The 22,173-nt window shown below is 38.3% G+C and overlaps 1 protein-coding gene across 1 annotated transcript in view; it reads left to right on the plus strand.

Moving 5' to 3' along the window:
* LOC140239079 (protein kinase C iota type-like) overlaps window positions 1-22,173 on the plus strand; it is a 126,745-nt gene that overhangs the window by 20,517 nt on the left and 84,055 nt on the right. Inside the window, exon 2 of the mRNA XM_072318976.1 lies at window positions 17,693-17,877. Within this exon, the coding sequence (XP_072175077.1) occupies window positions 17,810-17,877 (68 nt within the window). The 5' untranslated portion in view covers window positions 17,693-17,809. The remainder of the gene's footprint in view (window positions 1-17,692; window positions 17,878-22,173) is intronic.

Below are 22,173 nucleotides of genomic sequence, written 5' to 3' on the forward strand. Positions count from 1 at the left end.
GTTCACATAATACGCACGCTGGAGTAATTGCCAGCACCGTTCGTATTATTACTGTATGTGTGAAGAGCGCACAGTTTATTGGCAGAAGCGAAGTAAGGTCCAGCCAAGCTTCGCCTCCTGGAATGTATTCTAGAGGTCAAACGTTTTAGATCACAAATTATGTAGACCCAGAATGGAGCAGAACTCTGTTGGAAAACATCTTCAGACCATCCCTTGACAGCTGTGATATAACAAAAGTATTTAGGAGAAATGGTATTCACATTTGCTCTTTGATTTAACCAAACAAAAGAGTCACTCAATGAACTTGAAATTGTTGTACTTGTACGTTTTTTATACAGACAAGCTCTTTTGCCAATCTCAAAGGACTCGACAACAAGGACTTGGGTTTACTGTAAAACCAGAAATGTTTGTATGCATTTTTTATTTCACAAATTTAGCGAGAGCCAAGATTCGCAAAATTAAAATGCACACAAAAATTCTTGTCTACACTATATACATTGAATGCCAGTGGCATTTCGTGAAAATTTCATGCCGCAAAATAGGCTGTTGGCTCCAATTTATGAACATTTCATGCTGCGAAAATATCTAGCTTTACAGTAGATATTCGTCCATACAGATGACACTGTTTAACCCAGCTCGCTTGATTTAGCTCTTGTTTTTTAAAACTTCCTGTCATTGCGTGCAAGACTGTGTCGGTAGTTATTATTTACAGCTCAAGCCATTATAGGCTTTCATTAATCATCTGCCTACAGACAAGTAAATTAATGGCAGTTCAGATCATCTTTCACAAGTAATAGAAGAGAATGGAACCTTTTTGTACCTAGAGCTTAAAAGCAAGGTGAACTGCAACTCACTCAAGAAGCTGTAAGTTTCGCATGTCTTTAGACGAATGAATCATGTATTGTAGAGGGAGTGTAGCATGGTTCAGGGTCGATACAAACCAGGCAAATAGAAAATAAACATACAAATTTTTACACACCTGGCACCTGATCCATGGACATACATACACACCAATAGTTTGATGTAAGTTTTCTTAATTGCTCACTTCATTGTGAATCAAATGTGAGAATAAAACAAGAGGCATTATAAAGATATGTACAATGTACTGCTGTCATCAGTGTTTTGGAATAAAGACTGCAATCACGCAAAAGTTCACTTTGTCACTGTAGCTGTCGCTCTGAAAAGACGAGAGAGCCTTATAGAGAAAGAGGATGGACCGTCTCATTCTGCTGTTCAGTAATTTCATTCATTTCCGGGCGGGAGGGCCTGTATCTCGTTTCAAAAATATGAGACATTGCAAATTTTCTCCAATTTGAAAGTGAAAACACAAGTTGGATGCGCTTTCGCGGGCCCGGCTCTCGCCCGTAGACCGAGATGATCTTGTTCCTGTTTTTCTTCCCTTTCATCTTCTCCAAGCAAGCGTTGACAGGTTGATGAGTTAGATCAACTTCTGACGCCAGGACACAAGAACGTTACTTATGATCACATACGCACTGTAGTAATCTCAGACCTGAGAACGAGGTAATAACAGTGCAACCTAGAGCACAGAATTATGCCTGCCCTTTGGAACTTTGCGGGAAAAATTGAAGCTATTTTTTGATATTTTTCCCCCACCCATGTCTTTGTGATTTTATCTTTTATATTTAAGGTGACGTTCAAACTCTGGAACTGTAGATTGCAAGTACACGCAGAGTTCAGATTGTACTGCACAGCAGATATGTCGTGGGTTGAGGCATGCCAGTGTACACACTACACCAATGCATTTCTGGTAGGACAGTCCTATCTCCCAGTTCAATAGTCTTCTGGTCTTTTATGTACTTCTTTTTTATACACATGGAACAAATTTCTCTTTTGGCATGTACATATTTTTGTAATTTGTTTTGATGAAACGGTTCATTTCTGAATGTATTGTAGAGATATGCAACACATCATAACAGGCAATTTAACGAGAAGGAAAGGGCGACTTCTTTGGCTTGTACCTGTAAATGTGTTGATTGCATTTCTAGGTTGAAGAGTAGCTTGCTAAGTAAATCACCATCATGTGCTCTCATATGTGATTAGATGTGTCCATATGGATATTGTTACTGTAGTGTATAGATTATGATACTTACAGTGGTGTGCTTCATTAGAAAAAAAAAGTATGTCCTATTTCATCCTCATTATGCTGATGGAAAACACTGATGTAAAATTGTGTCATTCGTCTGTTTAGTGCTTTAGTTAATTTTCAAGATATATTATGCAGAGAGGAGAATTGATAAGATTCCTTGCGCAGGGGCTTTTCTTATGGGAACACCCTCGTTCAGGATGTGCGGACGTACAAACATCATGCTACTTCCAGAATTGGCCTGCGTGTAAAATGGAACTGGATATACCACTGGGGCTGTCCCCCATCAGCCTCGCGAAATTAGCTGCTGGTGTGGATTCCTCCCCACTCTGTAACCAAGCTGATGATCAAGGCTAAGGAAAGCTGGAAGCTTATTACTGTAATTAACAAGTTGAGTGATGCGATTTGTGATAACGTATGATGACAAAAACACATGCCACTTTGCATGTCCGGCGATCTCCCCTCGCGACTACTGCCTGAGCGTATGTGTGTGTGTTGGGTAGGTCCATGGTTGGGGTGGGGGGGGGGGGGGGAATAAATTTTGGTTGCTTGCGCGTATAAAGTTTGTAACACTGGTAGAAGTATTATTCACATTGGTGAACATGTGTTCGTTTCATTACAACTCTGGTGGTGTAACATTATTAAAGGAGAATATAACCCAAGGGAGAAAACTAAATGAACTGAAAGTAGGTAAACAAATATGACCAATTTATGAAGTGGTATGAAGTAAAATCAAGCAGATGGGAAGACAATTATGGCATTTGTATATAATTCACCTAACATGGCATGTGTACTGGCAACTGAGTGTAGCTGGTGTTGTGTGAGGGTATAAGCAAAAGCAGTACAACGTAAATGAAATGTTTCTAATGTTAGGTAATTTAGAAAAAAAACATTCTGCAATGAATATTCCACTCAAGATAAATGAAGTATTGGATTCTTACTCCTCGTCTTGGGAGAGGGAATGGCAATCTTTCATAGAAATTCAGTTAATTTCATATTTCTTGTTTGTTCCTGATTGTGTATACGGTTCCTGATTTTACTTCAGATGCAGCAACAGTATATAAGCAGATATTGCAAGTGAATTTTTGTGTTATCCAGCATGATTGAAATGTAATTTTGTAGCTTCCAAACATCATTTCTGTCTGTGTGCGCTGTGTGTGTGACGTACAACAACATTAATGTGTGAAGAAGCATGTTTGAGTAGATGTTGGGTGTAAGAGAAAATGAGGATGACATTAAAAAGTGAAGATTGCTGCGCGAATTGCAGCACATTTGGACCGCTGCAGAAAAATTGTCTCGCATTTACGGGCACATTGTCGCTAGCTGGGGATGTGAGCGGCTGGGGCCAGCATGAGATAATTGCCCAGTATGATGTTATAATACGCTTGCAAGCTCATATTGCTCCATCAAAAATGCATCAGAAATGGCAGGCCATATGATACGAAATTGGCATGCTATGTTTAACAAGTGCAAGATATTTATGTGTTGGCAAGGAGGGGAGGGAGGTTTGATTTATCTTTGGCGCATATAATGTGCTAACTTCTTTTAAGGCTTTTTTTATCATAAAAGAAAAAATGCAAAGATCAGAATGCTGGTTTCTGTGGTAAATCTGGCAATTAAAGACCCATCTAGTAATAAGTATAGGGCATTTCTCTTTCACAATCATTGAGTAAACTTTATCCAATGATACTGTTTATTAGTGTATAGTTTATTTCTGATTATTTTTTAGTATTGTATTTGTTGTCTGAACATTTGTCTGCCAAACTGAAATACAACTATCATATGAGCTGTCTAATATCAATAGAATTGTTACTAGTTGTATTGATAATAACTTAGCTTTCATGAATAAATTTTCTTTTGAAATTAAATTTAGAAACAATGTATTCGGTATTGCCCAATAGTTTAGAATTCAATTATCTTATGGTTTTTTCTTACTCACAGTGGTTCATTTCATATGGCATTAGAGCAGGCAATAGAGGTACATTGTTTTTGAAATAATTGTCTAGTAGTAAAAAAGTGTCCTTTATCATAATTATAAAAAATGAGGAGGTTGCCAAGGGAACGTTTGTGATTTTAGCTTTCTCCTGCTAGTCCAGTAATTTCAAGTAAAATGCCTTTTAGGAAGGCCCTGTGTGTATCTAATGCAAGCACAGACTACCACCAGCCTTTTGACATAGTGTTCTTTGCAGCAAGAGTTAACCTAATATTAATGTCTTGAAGAAATTTTGCTACAGACACATTAGGGGGATTCACAGGTACACAAATTAGCGTGTTGCAAATCTTGAGAAATGCATTGTAATCGCAAGCTCCAGATTTATGCATGTGCTGACACAAAAAACAGTGGGATCAGCAGCACAATGCTAAACCCAAGAAATATTGTGCTTATTCTGAATTAGTACAATTAAGATAAACATCTGAAATGTATAAACATTACAGGGCTGAAATCAGATTTTTTTTCCATGTGCTACTTTTGGGGAAAGAGATGGAAATTTCTGAATTTCATTGCTTCTTTTTCAGAGTTTTGGTCGGAGCTTTTAGGAACATGCATTTAGATACTCTGCAACTGAAATAAACATTTCTATAATATAGCATTCAAGGGCTGAAATTCAAGAGATATTGTTTTTCTTGTGCTACTTTTGGGGGAAAAAAGGACTGTAGAAATTCTGAAATGCATTGCTTTTCTTTTTAGAATATAGGTATTAGTATCAGTAAGAAGCTTTTAAATATTCTACAACTGAACTAAACATTAAAGGTCTGAAGTTGAAGGGATTTTTTCCTATGCCACTTTATGAAACACTAATGATGAATGGCAAAAATGATATTGAAAAGATGTAGAACAAAACAGAACAAGAAATGGCATTTCTGAGACTTATGGATTAAAGAAAAGTTATGAATTCAGCAGATGCATTCTTCTTGCCCCTAAGGTATTAGATTTTGCTTTTCTTTCTTTTTGGTTTTGCCCAAGAATGTAAGTGTTTGGTTTGAAGCCCTTAATCACAACAAAAAAGAAATATATATATTTTTTGGACTGAAATGAGTTGATTTTGTGCTAGAACAGTTGTAACACTCAAGAAAACAATATATTTTTTTCCTCTCTCTGTCTCTCTCTGTTTGATAGATGGATGGTATGTCCAAATTTGATGTATTATTTGTATGCTTGCCGAGGGTAGCGTGTACCTGATAAAGAAGAGTGCTTTCTTCAAATATCGACTCATTACATGCTTAGACGGTAGAGAGGGGGTCGAGTCGGGAGTCCATTGTTCGATGACAATTGGGAGTGTCCATTCTGGTATACCTTTGCAGGTTGGTGTTGTCTTTTGGTGGGTGGAATGACTTTGACCCTGTCCGGGGTTGAAAACGATAGCTCTCCATTGTGGTTGTTGTTATTGTTTCTCTCAGGAGCAAGTTTGCCTTTTGCCGCCCATTGTGCGGTGACTCAGTGAATTGTAATGGAAGACGCCAGTTTGCCCCTGTAGGAGTAAACCCCAGTCACACTTAAAAACATGTACAACTGTTTGCATGCCAGTGCAGTTCAAAGGGTACTCAGATTTACCTTGTAATGCCGGCTTCATGGCTTGGCACAAAGTTTGAGATTGGTGATTTTCAAAATACATGGGTCCCCTTTTTCATTCTTTCTTTTTTCTTTTTTTTTTTTGAGTATGTGTGCACTTGTGTGCCTGTCGGAGCGTGTGATTTGATATTGTGATAAGTCAGAATTGTTCCTCATACTTTGTTTCAGACTGTACAGCGAGAGTTTCTGTTGATGTTGTTTTTGACATGGTTGTGTTTGTTACTCTCGTTTGAAGACTTGAAGTTGCGAATCAAAGCAGCTCCTTTGCCCATCGAATTCTGGCGCTGATGCCAAGTGACGGTGTAAACCAATAATGGGAATGGAACGCGGAGAACATTGAGCTCATTTAGTAACTGGGCGTGGGATGCCGCATACTGCATGCAGATCTTAGAGGCATCCTGGCAGATTGTTGTATTGTGCACAGTGTGTCGGCAGCACGCTGTGTGAGTCTGAGCATCTGACGGAGCGTATCCGCCCCCCTTTGCAGTCGACACATTTTCCACCACATACCGGGATGTGAGTATTTTCCGTGATTGAATGGCAACCCGAGGTTGGCTGCACATGTGGTATGGTGTCAGTGGGCCTCGCACATTCTTTGCCAGCGCGATATAATGCTCGATGAAGACAGCCTGCAAGGCTGCACCAAAAACAATGCAGTGTAATAGACACCACCATTGTAGCAGAATGCGTACCTGTATTGTGTCCCTACCCTCGTGTCAATATGCCTAGTCTGAAGTGGGAGGCTAGGGCAATACAATGTATGATTGATTTGTCTGTTTGCTATGTAGAGTGTAATGAACTACATGCGTCTGCAAGTAGTGCATTGTATTATCTCGATATTTGTAAATCATAGAGGTACACATTACTTGTCATATAGACTTATTCTGAACAAAGCGCTGTAACTTATGTTGCCCGTAACGGGGGCACGGGGCGGGGGCTTCCAAAATAAGAAAAGCTTGTTTCAGTGGGATATGCAATGAGTCAGGTGCACTGTTTTATGTTAGTGCATAAATTAACATACTGATAAAGCCATCCAGTTATGACTGAATAAGACATTAACGTAAAAAAAAAAACAAATTTTATTGAACAGGTCTATACTGAACACGTTGATATTTTCGCGTACAGATATTTTTGAGAATGTCAGTTAATTAAACAATCTTTAATACGATATGTTGATTTTTTACTTTGTGATCTTATTATGATGATTGCTAAAACACAAACATAGCACAAATGTTCAGAAAAATGTGTGATTCTTAAACAAATGGTTTTATTAAAACATTGCTTCAGACATCTCAGGAAAAAAAAAAAAAGTAGTACTATTCCAAGGATTTTCAGCAGGATCCCACTAGAGTGTCATCAAGGCTCTTCTTCTCATACTCATCTGATATTGCAATGCTAGTGTGCTGGCCTTGGACAGTGCTTTCGGAGCAATTTTTTTTTTTTTTTTTTCATCTAAATTGTCAATATTTTTGCACACTGCTGTGTTTGCATTTGAAAACCTATCCGCAGAATTCACAAAAATAAGACCATCATGACATAATATGTCAAAGGGTATTATAAGTTGGTAGCCTTGAGATGGTTATGTAACTTGGTATGGACAGCATGTTTGGCATCATTATGGACATCATTATGCGACTAATAATATTTTTGTTTGGGCGAGATAGATAAATCAACCATATTTGTGCCCAAGATACGGCAGATCTTTGCAAATACTCAGGTAAATTTGTGAGACGGTAGTGGATAAGAATAAATTGTCTACCATGTGCATCTTCTGCCTGCATACAATTCATTACTCGTTTTGTTATCCACATGTTTTTATGTTCATTGCTTAGACTGTGATTTGTAAGTATTGAACTGGTTACTGGCAGAAATTCATCGTTGAGTTTGTGAACTCTATGTAATTGGCAACGTATGTAATCAGTTCAGCTGATGAAAATGGCAAGAAAGCTGACCACCAGTTCATTTAAACAGTGAAGAATACTTGACATACATTTTGATTATGAGAATAAGCAAGTTAGTAATTAGCTCATGTACATATTGGTACGAATATCCTTTCTTTTTTCTCAGTTGGTTAGGCACTTCACTCGTTTTCAAAGTGGCATAATGCTTACGCTTGCCCGACGTAACAATCGACAAAATTCGTGTTCAAACAAAGATATGAACATGTGTTTAGACCAGATGACCAAAATAGTCCGTCAGTTGATATTTTAGCAGGCATCCATATCATCGCTTTGTATTGAATGCAAGAACACCCTTTTTCTTTTGGTATTGCCAAATACCAGGCCTGCTGTGTCAGTTGAATGTGTTGGCAAGCACCATTTACTGGTAGATAAGGATCACATGAATAATCATCACATCAAAGATGCTTCAATATCTCAGTGAATTATCAAACAAAATGTCTGTTGGTACAACTGACCTTTTTCTACTCATGCGCAAAGTGGAATTATGAACTGATCTCTTACTGTTACGAGACCTCGTGCTGGAATAATATGCACAATGGCAGGGCAGCAAGAAGCTGTTGTTACAGGCTTGTGGGGCAACCAGAAATGAGTGTTGGCAAGCAACTTTTACACAGATTTAAGAAAAAAAAAAAGAAAGAATAGCAGTCTCCTCACTCCATGTCACCTATAAACGGGAGTGCTTTTACAAATTGTGTGCGTTGATTTGATCCTACAACCAAACAGCATAGCATACTATGCATGGCTACTACACAGGACAGTAGCCATGCTCTAGCCATTGTGAATCAGTCATGAGCTACTGTAAAACGAGGAATGTTCGCGTGCATTTTAATTTTGCGAATTTCGCGAGCGCCAAGATTCGCGAAATTAAAATGCACGCGAAAGTTCTTGTCTACACTATATGCATTGAATGCCAGTGGCAGTTCGCGAAAATTTCATGCCGCAAAAAAGGCCGTCGGCTCCAATTCGCGAAAAATTCATGCCGCAAATATATCATGTTTTACAGTATTCGTTTGTCCTGGGGGTGGGTGTGTGGGGGTGGGCGTGGGATATGACCAAGTACCTAGGTAGACAATCAAGTGTTGATTTTTAGCATTGGAAATTTACTGGAATACAGACTTTCCAACTGTTTTTTTTTTTTTCATATTTAAGAAAAATGGATTCAAGACACATAACATGTTGTCATATATATTGAATTCTATTTTGGATACTGAAAATATGCATTTTTTTTCATTTCTACATTATATTTATATTTTTTTATAAAATGTGCGTGGTATGCTTTATTTCAATACATTTCATTTTATTTTGTTTTCTACACACAAGAATTATTATTTTTTTCTTATGGGGGGGGGAGGGAGGGGTTACCTCAGCTGAGCTCTTATGTTTTCTGAGAAAGTTGATATGCCAAGTATTAGTGCCAGCAGCCAGAAAATAAAAATTAAAAATGAAAAGCAAAATGACTGTAGCATATGCTACAGTTCTAGTCATGTACCTCATGCAGTTCAAAGGTTGTACCATTTTTTACATGAGGGATATGAGCAAGATATAATTACCTGCTCTATGCGTGTTTTGAGATCTACTGTTTTAACTGATGTGAGAAGTGGGTAACACAGGATATGTGTTGAGCCATTCAGCAAATCAAATGGCCTGAAATTTGATCTAATCGTGCAACCTGCTCAGGGGAACAATACAGGATATGGACCATTTCCTGGCTTCTAACTTGCTGAATAAGTCATTATTAAAGGGAAATTTTTGGTCAGTACGAATAGGCCTTTGTTGGTAGTATCAGTAGAAAACTAGAGACATAAATTTGAAAGTCTTTTGGTGCATTTCATTTATCCAGTGGATTTGGGCAGGACTATCTTTTCATTATCACCAGTCTTAGATTTTCTTGTTCTCATCCTTCCAAATGGGCAACCAGTGCCGTACACACGAAGGCATTAATGTTAGCCTAGTAACCAGCAATTTACAGTACCTATAAAGTGGTCATTGAGTTACCCAGTTTGACTCAAAATGAGCATTGCAGAATTTGAGATTGAAAATCAAAATTTTCAGTGTACAACAGTTTGAAAGATAAATCCCAACATTTATCGGTAGTTTTTAAGCTCACCTGAGCCAAAGGCTCACGTGAGCTACTGTACGAGCTGAAATTTTCGCGTACAGATATTTTCGCGAATTGCTACTTGGAGGACACTTTCGCGTGTTGTTAATTTTGCGGTTGCGAGGGTCTAACTGAACTTACTTATTTGCGCGTTGTTACTTTTACGTGTTGTCATTTTCGCGGTTCAAAGGCGATTCGCGAAATTCGCAAAAATGAAATCACCGCGAAAATTTCAGCTCGTACAGTATTGCGATCGCCCTTCGTCCGGCGTGCGTCGTGCATAAACTTTTTACATTTTCATCTTCTTCTTGAAAACCCCAAGACCGATTTTCATCAAACTTGGCAGGTAGCATCCCTAGGGGGTTAGGAACTCGATTTTTTAAAATGGGCACCATGTCCCACCCAGGGGGCCCCCAGGGGGGCCCAAACCCCCCAAAATTAAGGAATCTGTAAAAAATCTTCTTCTCTAGAACCAGTAGTGATAGAGCTAAGTTAATACCATGAGTTAGTACATTGATGACTGTAGTTTCAAGTTTGCTCATGGCAGAATCAGGGGTGCCCCCCTTGGGACCCAGGGGAGGGGGTGGGGAGGGGTCCTAATGGGCCTAATTGTACATTTTCATCTTCTTCTTGAGAACCCCATGACCCATTTTCACCAAACTTGGCAGGTAGCATCCCTAGGGGGTTAGGATCTCAATTTGTTAAAATGAGCACCATGCCCCACCCAGGGGGCCCCCAGGGGGGCCCAAACCCCCCAAAATGAAGGAATCTTTAAAAATCTTCTCTAGAATCAGAAGTTATGGAGCTAAGATGATACTATGAGATTAATGACTGTAGTTTCAAGTTTGTTCATAGCAGATCCAGGGGTGCCCCTCTTGGGGGCGGGGGGGGGGGGGGGGGGGGGAGGGGGGGGATTTGGGAAGGTCCAAATGGGGGCCTGTACATTTTCATCTTCTTCCTGAAAACCTCATGATGGATTTTCGTCAAACTTGGCAGGTAGCATCTCTAGGGGGTCAGGATCTCAATTTATCAAATGGGCACCATGACCCACCCAGAGGGCCTAAGGGGGCCCCAATCCCCCCAAATTAAGGAATCTTAAAAAATTTGGGCCCTTATTGTACATTTTCATCTTCTACTTGAGAATGCCTGGTCAAATTTTAGTAGAGCTGTGAATAATTCAGATTAGTGACTGCGTGAAAGGTGAACTTGCGATACTCAGGTGAGTGCTAGACCCACGGGTCTCTTGTTATCATGAAAAGTTAGCAAGCCATACGCAGGAGAAATTTTTACATTCTTTCATAAATATAGATATCTTAGTAGTATCCCGATTTCCGTAGTTGCATGCATGCATGCACAAATTTGCAGTTACATTTATAAGCTGTGCTTACATGTCATGTAAATTAGTGCTGGTAATATTATCATGTCATAATTCAGATTTGTCTGTTCTTACATTGTCAATTGTCAAGTTTTGAAGAAATTTCACTTGTGTGTGTGGTAATATGTATGGGCAGGGAGGTGGAAAGATGGGTGTGTGTGTGTGTGTGTTTGATTTTTTTACTCTGTTAAAGTCAACTTAGATTTATATGGATTTTATATTTCCTTTGTTCAAGTAATACTTATCTAAACTGTGTTAATGGCTGCTTCGGGCAGACAAGGACAGGAATATGAAATTCTGCTGGTATGGCCCTGGTAACATGCATATTTTGTGGTCATTCCGAACTAACTGCATATTTGATTTTTACGTATTTATACCAGGAGCAGTGTGATTTAAACAGTTGTAATCACAGACAATATGGGCCTATACATCCATCAACCCATATGAACTTGGTGCCTACTAAGCAAACTCTTGTTGCAGAGAATCTATTTGGCACAGTTTTTAAATGGTTCACACATGAATCCGCAATTAAGGTAATCTACTCCCTGACATTCATTTTTCAACAGATCCAAAGGAAGTGGTTTTAGAGGCAGATCAGACCTCTTTAGTACACAGCATTTAAACACGAAACAGAAATGTATTCATTTATGTATTTGTACACAGTGTGTGTACGTATGTGAAAATTTTCACACATAATGGAATTTCAGTGTTGGGTATAATTGATACAAGATTGATTGATTGATTTAAATTTATTTTCACTTTGTGTTCACAAAAACATAGAAAAAAGAAACATTTCTGAATCACGACAATTATTACTATGCAATGTTATTTTGTTTTTAACAATCTGATGATATAGTAAGATAATCAAAATGTATACTTTAACAACAAATACTTCAGCCCCAAATGGTAATATGAAATTGTGTTGAGAAAAAAAGGGGAAGGCTGTAAAATTAAAGATAAAGATGCTCAAAAGTGTAAGGTGTATGAAATGGACCCATTTTTTTTTAAATACATAGAATTGTCTTTAATCAAAAGCCTTAGTGTATGGTTGCAGTAGAATTTAGAATTCAACTGCACCACCTTATTAGGTAAAAGATTCTGCCTGCCTCATATAAGTTTTTCATTGTTCCAAATGTTGGGAATTGAAATTTAGTGAATCATATGAAGTCTGGAATATTAGGAATGATATGAGCTTTTCCTGGTACGTGCGATGCTTGTCAGAAGTGATGGAAGATTTTGCTGTTGATTAGCAATTATGGCTAGAAATGAAAATGTGAGAAATGAGGAGGGAGAGACTGCCAAGCAGTCACATGATTTTATTATTATTATTTTGTGTGTGTGTGTGTGCCATCTGCCAATATTTTGTTGTTATTACCAACATTTGGCTGTTGGAATAAAGAAGGTATGTAGAAATACCACTGATCTTACTCCTCACTTTGTTAGCATTTTGCTCTGAATTGATTATTTCTCTGTAAGAATATAAAGCATGTAGAGTTAACATACAACGTATGGTTTGTAAACTTGTCTTTCCATTTTATCTTCAAATGTCATGTACAATTGTACAATCAATGTACGATATGACTGTACTGGTCACATGAAGCAGTTTTATGTGCATACCATCTACCAGCACGTATGGAATGAATGCACACCTGTTATACAGACCAGTAGATCATTTGACTTGAACCTGAAAGATGTGTGTATAAACTCGGTGTGTGTGTGTGTGTGTGTGAGTGTTTATGTGATTGATACTGTTGGGATGCCTGTAAACATACCCTCCACTGTGAACCTATTAGTTGTTGATGGTCGTACCTGTATGTGTACTGCATGGCATATAAAGTTGCATGAAGAACAAACCTTGTGTGTGTGTATGTGTGTGTTTGTGTGTTTTGGTATGTCTTATCTGTGGGTATACTGATGATTTGGCTGTAAAGATGTATAATGAATTTTGCTGTGTCAGAAGACAAGTTGTCAAAATTGTGATTCTCCAAAGTACAATGACAAAAAGACTTCCTGACTTTGTAGTAAAGGCGTTAGTCATACCTGTAGTCCAGTACAAGGAAAGCCCTTGATGATTCATATTGTAGCAGTTGCAGTGTCATTGTGTACATACTGTATACAAACTGTACTTTATTTCAGTGTCATTTTCACAACCCCCTGTTTATGTCACAGTTCAATGTGGTTACTGTGTAACTGTGATTGTGTACTTGTCCCTGCATTGTTTACTCTTGGCAGGGGTAACTCCCATGTCATTCCATGCCAGTGACGAATACCGTGGGTCTTAGCCTAAAGCTGCAGTATGATAGAGGGTATATTGTTCTAGTGGGCTGAAGCAGTAAAGGCTAAATCACTGTTAAATTCCACAGATATATTTTATAGCTCTGAAGGGGAAACAGTGTTAATAATATGCCATGTGGATTTTGTACACTGAATGCCTCTTCTAGCATCATATCACACATGTGGAGTTGTTGTGGCAAGTTGTGATTTCTGCACTCTTCATTTCTCTGGATTAATCTATTATAGAGTTGAATGTTGATGTTGTATCAAGAATTAAGAGGTTAGTTTCACTGGAAAAGAACACAGGAAGTCAAAGGATACGGTGATGTACGTACAACTACTCGTATCAGATGCCTTCACATTTGAATTACCAGGATATTAGGGCCTACATCAGGGAATAATTTTCCTTCTCAAAATTGAATTGCAATTTTTGTCGATGGACATGCATTTTCAACAAAATGGTATACAAGTCTATGTAATGAGACTGCAATGCAAATTGCATTTTGTATAGCAGTCATACCAAAAATGCGTAGCAAATTGCTATGCGATACCAGGAAAATTATTCCCTGTACATATAGTAGTTTCTTGGCAATATTCTCATTGATGAAAAGAGCACCATATAGATACTGAGGTAATTCACTTGATACCATTCCCGTTCACAATATACAGTGGTATAATTTCTAGCCCAAATGTATGCCCTTCCATTGTAAGCACTGTGCATGCACATACATGTACTGCCTATGCCACAATGTATAGGGGACTTTGGTTCCTTGTTGTTCCAGTGATTAGATTTTGATTCTGGTTGACACTTCTTGCATTTGTTCCTCCACCATACAGTTCAGCACTTCATACATGTAGACCTAGTTACATGTATATGCAAGTAAATCGCAAGTAAAATGTACCGGCACATGTGTACTGCAGTACATACATTTACCTGTACATAAGTATATGAATGGGCAGTACACCTTCACTTCACATCATGCAATCACAAATAGCGTGGGGAGGGGGTGTGTCAGGTCACAGAAGAAATGCACTGCTGTACAATCAGTGGTATTCTGTTACATGATCAGCGCTCCAATTTCACATGTGAGTACTGTATACGCCAAATACTTTGCGAGGTTTTTATTTTTGCAAATTTTGCAAGTCAGGTGCTATTCGCGAATTTAAAGACACAAGAAAATATTGACTCTGATCCTGATTTGAATGTGACGTGCACATATACAATTCTCTGTTTCCTAGTGTATGACACGATCGCGAATTTAACCAGTGGTGGATCGGGGGGGGGGGGGGGGGGGGGGTTGGTGCACTGGGGATGTGCCTCCTCTTTATTTTTTGTTAAAACAAAAGAAATGAAAAGAAAAAATGGGGTGCCTTTCATTTTGTAAACGCGCCTTCTCTTTACAGAATACCTGGATCCGTCCCTGATTTAACCACTTACGAAATCATCACGATTAGGGCCAGGGGAAGGGTGCGGGGTAATTGCCCAGGGGGTAATTGCCCTAGACCCATCATCAAGAAGTCCCGATTCACAAAAATTTAGGTTCGCTAAATATATGGCATGTACAGTTTTTCGTGCAAAGTTTGAATTACCACCTGAAATACCACAGTATTTCATAGTGTATTTTGTGATGTCTGTGCATTCACACTACAAATTACTGTGAGAAATTCTGCGGTATTTCACTGTAAATGTGAATGCACCTTGTGTCTGCATAAAATTGTTCTCTAGAACGTTCTACATGCATGTGTTTCTGTGTTGGATGCGAGTATCCCATAGGCAGAAGCAGACATGATGTCTTATTGCTTGTCCCTGAAAATTAGATAGCCTTCGTAGGTTGTTATATTGTAGAGGTGGGTAATTCAGACATTTCCTCAGAATGAGAAAAAAAAAAAGAAGAAAACAACAACCTGGAAATTTCTTTGTGATTGAGGACAATCAATGGTATAGATTTCCAGTGAATTCATTCAGACCCTGAAAAATTCCAGTCACTGTCCTTGGTACAAAAGGGGAACATCTTCTGGAGTGACATGGGGTTAGTTCTTCATGTTTTCTTTAAAAACCCAAGAAGACTACAACAGTTTGTAATGTCATGCATGGAGAACAACATTCATGTAAAGAAAATCTAAAGAGAATTCCGCACAATTTCATGTTTTCATGAAAAGTACACATTCCCTCATGATACTTGCGTATGATAAGGGTAATATGATTCCCTGTTTTCTGAGAGAGGTATAAAAAAATGTCAAGTGCATTTTTCATTTTCCCCATGTTTTCTGAGAGGTAAGTCAAGTGCTTTTTCATTATGCTAGAAAAATGAACGTGTGTGTAATTCTCTTTATATTTTCTTTATATTGTTGTCTATGCTTGACATCACAAAATGTTGTGGTCTTCTTATCCAGCAACGGCAGTACCAAAACTTGAGAAATGTACAACTTTTGAACAGAAATGTCCAATTTTCCTCAAACTTCACTGTTATGTTCTACTAATATTGCTGCATTCACTCAATCCACATAATATATCTGGGTTTCATTTTCCTATAAAGAAGCCAGCAACACGCACTGCTTGGGTCAAGACACGGCTGAAGTTTTCCCTGCTTCATGATGCGAGTTATTTTTGGACACTCCTCACTTTGTCAGCATTGGTGAAACATATACACCTGTATATTGACAACTGTGACAATCCCTTGTGCAATAAGAGAAGAGTGGTTGACTTTTACCAGTTTTCATCTGACCCCGAGATGTATTTCAGGACAATGACACTTGAATAGCATTCAATAAAGTTGATACTGTCATGTGAAGTAATTTTGCTCCCAGCATTCCTTTTTCATTCCTCCAGTCCTGTAGGTAAAGTTGCCCATCGCTTCAGTCTGAGATAATCCAATCCACACCTCATGCAGTATATATGAATAGTTGAATCTCAATATTGTATCTGTGATCTGATCAAGAGGTGTAGTTTTGCTGCTTAAGAACAATTTAGCAAACAGATGAGAAAATTCAAACTGAACTGGGAAAATTCCAGCATAATTTTGTCAAACAAACAATGGAGGACTTTAAGTTTTTTCTTGCTTTTTTTTTTCCCCAATTGAATATCTATTCCATTTGAGTATCAGTAGATCACCTTATGGTTTCTGCTTGGCACCTGAAATTTCATAACATGTTTTTCATTACTGCGATGTCATTAGTGATTTTGCATGTTTGGTACACGAAACAACCATCAGATCTGCTAATAACAAATATCTTTTTATGAAGATCCTTAAAATAGAACTTGTGGTTTTATTCATCTGTCAAGCAGGAGGTAATCCTATTCCTTGGCTTGTCGTGTACATGTGAGCACAATTCAAGTGAGCTGCTCCTATGGAGAGGTCGTATGCAATATAAAGAGATGTTATAGTCTTGTGACTGCGAGCGACTATTTTTAGCGGCCCTTGGATGAAACGCTGACATTTAAAAGTGGTCATGACTTGTCATATCGATTGTCCAACATAAATCTGATATTTTGGCCAATCTCCCATGTGTATATGACTACTCTTACTCCAAGCAGTCATGCTCATGGATGAGATGGATTCTTCGAAACCAATGTTTGTCTTTGTATGAGTGGTGACAGGGGATCATTTTGCTGGTGCTGTGACAAGACCTGTCTGTCATGAACTCTGTTTTCCTAAACAATGTACCTCCCAGTTTATTTTATTGGGCTTTAAAAAAAGCATTTCCAATTATGACAGGGTTATATTTATGTTTTCTTTTGTGTGTGTGACTGTCTGTCTGTTTGTTTTTTGAAAGACATTCTGGGATGATGGTGAGGTTTTATATTAGTGTAAGAAATGACAGAGGTTGCAATTGATTGACAGATCCGTCAATGTAGGGCAATTTGTCAATTAGTTGCTATAAAAACATCTCGATGGAAGAATTTCATGAATCTGAATGACAGAGGTTGTTAAAGTGAGGTATGTTATATAAGAATGTAAAGACTCCAAAAGTTCATGTTGTGTTTTATCTCATTTTAATGGTGTATTAATTATTGGTGTGTAATCCCTCTGCACTTCATCACATACAGTGTATCTGAGATAACTTCACAAGTCACCTTAGCCTTCAACTTTCATGTGATTACTTTCCATGCCATGCATCATCTTTTTTGACAGAATGTCGCTAAAGTCTGAACAGAATCTGAGACTTGAAATTCAGTGAAGGTGGAAGAAACATGGGATTGAACTCTGGTGATAAAGGTCAATGTGTTTTCAAGAATTCTAATCAAATATCCATCTGCCATTTCATGCACAACCGAATGACATGTTCTATTCTCATTCTCTTCCCACAGACCGAACTCCATTCCTGCGCCACGCACACACAAACACATTCCAGCCAACTTTTGCATTCCTTGCCGCAAGCGCCACAATCTTTGGAGGACTTGACCGGAGACTAGGCGTTTGCACACATGCCCGGTGAAAGCGAAATGGCAGCTGAAGAAGATGGCCTCATCCCCATCAAGGCTGCCTACAATGGGTGAGAAGCAGAAAGATGTTGCAGGCTTGCTACATGATAGTGCATTATTAACGGGGGTGGAATTTTGCTGCTGAAATTAGAAATCTTCAGTTCATTAGTTGGCACACGTGAATTTCACTGCAAATCGATTGCAGAAAGAATAGATGGAATTTGGTAGATTTGTTGAATCTGCACCAAATCGAAAAATTCTCTTTTTTCCCCCTTTTTTTTTTTGGAATGCCAGTTTGAAAGAGAAACAGGACTTTTAGTAAATTTTGTTACCAATTAAAGACTCGGTTTAATATGGCTTTAGCAATATGGAGGCATTTGAAAGTTCTGTAGCCAAAACAAATGATTACATCTGAACTAGAAAAGAACTCGTATGAAAGGTAATATCTTAATCTACCCAATGAAACACTAACAATGAAAAGTAGAACTTGCAATAAAAAGCTGCAGCACCAATCCCAAGATGTGACTTCAGGGACTTGAGGGTTTCTTGAATCTGAAGTTTTCAACTGGAGGCATTTGGTGCATAAGATGCCCCCCCCCCCCCCCCCCCCCATGCAGGCCATCTTACTTTCCTCTTCCCACAAACTTGTGAATTCATTTATGGATACAGTGTATTACTTTCCCATTATCTTGTCATCAAGGCTTGAATACACTGGTGAATTCCCTGCACCTTCGTGATGGGGGTTGTCCAGTACTCGTCCAGTATGTGTCCGTTACTCAACTACAGATGAGGTGTCAAGTTTTTAAAATCCCATCAAGGAATATGGAGTCCAAACCTTGACATTCCTGGGATGTATTTCTTCTTCACAAATAAATCTCACTGGAGTCTCGTGTCTCCTTGAGGTGAATATGTAATTCGAAGCAAATCGTAAATGATGCATGTTGCGATAAATGATCCTTTGACACTTTAATGATCATTTTTAAGCTATTATAGACCTATTCCCATGGTAAATGCTTCTATACAGAGAGGAGTGCGAATGCTTCTTCTGTGCAGTCCCAAGCTATTACTTGCTTCATGGCTTGGCAGGCGTTGTGACACGATGATTATAGAACCATCGGTCCTACACCTGCCTACAGACTTGAGCAGTTGGGGGGGGGGGGGGGGGCTGAGGTTAGGAGATGAAGTAACCTTGTCATCGAAGGTTAAAAAGTTCTACAGCTTGTGCCACTGAATTGGCATCTGATGAAAAGATCTTGCTGGAGACAGGACATACATCTCATTCATGATCTCACTCCTCTTTTTAAACCTGATCTGATTCTCACATGAGAAGATGCAAGCAAAAAAAAAAGAAAAAAAAATGATCGTCCTTTGATTAGTCATCCTTTCTCCCATTTCCCTATCTGTCCTCCGCATCTCATCACCCGTGGTGAATGTCCTTTTGGGAGTCTTAATGGAACTGCTTGATGCGAGTTCAAAGGGATTATTAAACTCTTAATTGGACATCAGATTCCCGGCAGAGGAGGCTGCAGTTTGATTGAAAGCATTTGAAAAAAAAAGAAAAAGAAAAAAAAAATGTCTTGGGAATGCTTTATAAATCACAGTCTTGATGTTCAGTTTATTATCTGAAATGGCATCCCGTAACCATCTCTATCAAGTGATTTTCTTATCATGATGTTGATGCTTCTTTTTTTTTCTGTAGATTTCAAAATTATATCTTTCCTCTTCCTCCTCCCCACCCCCCCCCCCACCCCCCACCCCCACCCCATCTTACTAGACTGGTGCTTGCAATTGTTCAGTGATCATGTCATAAATGAACATACAGAGAGGACATGTTTACTTCAGTTTTGAAATTAATAACATTTAACAAAAGGAATGTGAGACATCACTGTCCAATACTGACAGAACTACTTGAAGTTTTTGTTAAGATGGTATGAGCTAATGTAGTGACTTTAACCCATTGAGGACGGGCTGATTTTGCTACAACATGCATTTCCCATAGACACTTGCCCGAGTATACTCGAGAATCGTCTTCAGCGGGTTAAAACAGGTGCTTATATAATCCTGCAGTCTAGGTATTTTTACCCTTTTTTTTAACCTGTTGAAGACGAGTCCGGAGAATACTCAGGCAGGTGTCTATGGGAAATGCATGTTATAACAAAATCAGTCTTTCCTCAATGGGTTAAGAGACTAGTTAGGTGATCCGAGTATCCTCTCGGATCACCTTCTGTATCTGTACGGATTCTTTGTTGGTTCTTCTTCTTCTTTATTTCTGGACAAAAGTTGTGTATCTACGTACTCAGAAAGTACTCAGAGTATCAACTTCAAACTCATACCATATATGTATCATGTCCCAAAGACGACAAATTTTATAAAATCATAGTGATCAGTCGACCGTGACGTCACTATGACGTCATTATATGAAAACACATTTTCACTCCTATCTCATTAATGGAATGGAATTTTTCAATGAAATTTACGTCACATATAGTTCAAGTCAAGCGCATTCTACTCATATAATAAAAATTCATATTTTCTCTTAAAACGTGCGCGTACGCGCGCGTTGAAATATTTGTATGCTCAAATCGAGCTCAAATTTTTTCTGCACACGTTTCAGACCAATCGGAGCATTTTTTGAAAAATTGAAAAAATTGGACGGACGCGTACGCGCGCGCACATATACGCACGCACAGCTCTTATGCAATAGAAATTTCCCATTTTTTCACATTTATCTGATGCCTATAATGTCAAGGAATATTTCTACCAAGTTTCAAGTCAATCCGACTCAATATGACGTCACACGGGCCCGTCAAAGTTGAAATTCCGCGCGCGCGTCAATGGTGATACAATTGTATACAGTGCAACAATGCAAAAAAAACGCCAATTTTGAATCCGATTTTACTCGTCAGGATGGACGGTGACCCCCCATTTTTTTTACATATTCTGAAAGCTGATGAGTTTTACATGTCATTTCATGGGTTGGCGATGCTGGAAAAATGATGAAAAGATATCAAATTTCTTAATAAAATAAAAAAAGTAAATTTTCAAAATGACGTCATCGAATTTTAAGTTCACTCAAGCATATCTCACTTATTCTTTTGTTGATTTTCATCCAAATTTCAATATGTTGTAGCTTATTAAATGGTCTTTCAGTCATATAATAACAACATTTTGATTGGATGACGGCATCACCTCGTAAAAAGGGATTGAAAGTAACATTGTCAAATTTGACCAGTTTACGTGTTATCTCTATGGGAGTGCAGTTTTTCTGGAAATGAAAACTGACATGACTATCTTTATCGAGCACTAGCTCACTTATGCTTCGGTGAATTTCTCCCATATTTTAGTATGTTGTAGCTGAGACTTTGGGCTATCGTAAGTGTGCCCTTCGTTTTTTCATACGGAGTCGGCATCACGTCAAAAAACTTGGTTGAAATTAAAGCTTATCTTCGATGTATTGAAATATTTCTTCCTTTCTGCAACTTTCTTTGCAATAACTCAAGAAAAACATACCCTATCACCACCATATTTTGCACATGTTTAGTTCATGTCACGTACATTATTTCACAAAATGACAACTACTTGATCAGACACCATCTTGGGTATGTATATTAGGGTCAAAGGTCATAGATGTTTTATCCTGTATCTTGGTGAATACATGTCCTATCTTTCCCATATTTTGCACACGTAAAGACCATGTTACAAGGATCATTTCACAAAATAACCATTTTTGGCTTAGAGGCCATCTTGTCTGTGCAAAGTGGGGTCAAAGGTCATATGTATGTACTTCTTCCTGTATCTTCGTTATGACGTGTTATCTTTATGGGAGGTAAATTTTTCTAGATGTGAAAATTGACCTGATTGTCTTTATCGACGACTAGCTCACTTACCCTTCGGTGAATTTCTTCCAGATTTTAGTATGTTGTAGCCAATGTAATACTCTTTAAGTTTTCTTCAATCAAAGTTTTAATCGGATGATGTCTTCACCTCGTGAAAATAGATATAATGTAACCTTGTCAAATTTAACCAGTTTACGTGTTATCTCTATGGGAGGGAATTTTTCTGGAAATGAAAATTGACATGACGGTCTTTATCGAACACTAGCTCACTTACTCTTTTGTGAATTTCTCCCAGATCTTAATATGTTGTAGCTCAGACTTTGGGCTATCGTGACTATACCTTGCATTTTTTCATACGACGCCGAGATCACGTCAAAAAACTTGGTTGAAATCAAACTTATCTTCGATGTATTGAGATATTTCTTTCTTTCTACAACTTTCTTTGCAATAACTCAAGAAAAACAGCCCCTATCACGCCCATATTTTGCATATGTTTAGTTCATGTCACGTACATTATTTCATAAAATAACA

The sequence above is a fragment of the Diadema setosum genome, chromosome 15 (genome assembly GCF_964275005.1).
Source record: "Diadema setosum chromosome 15, eeDiaSeto1, whole genome shotgun sequence".
NCBI lineage: Eukaryota > Metazoa > Echinodermata > Echinoidea > Diadematoida > Diadematidae > Diadema > Diadema setosum.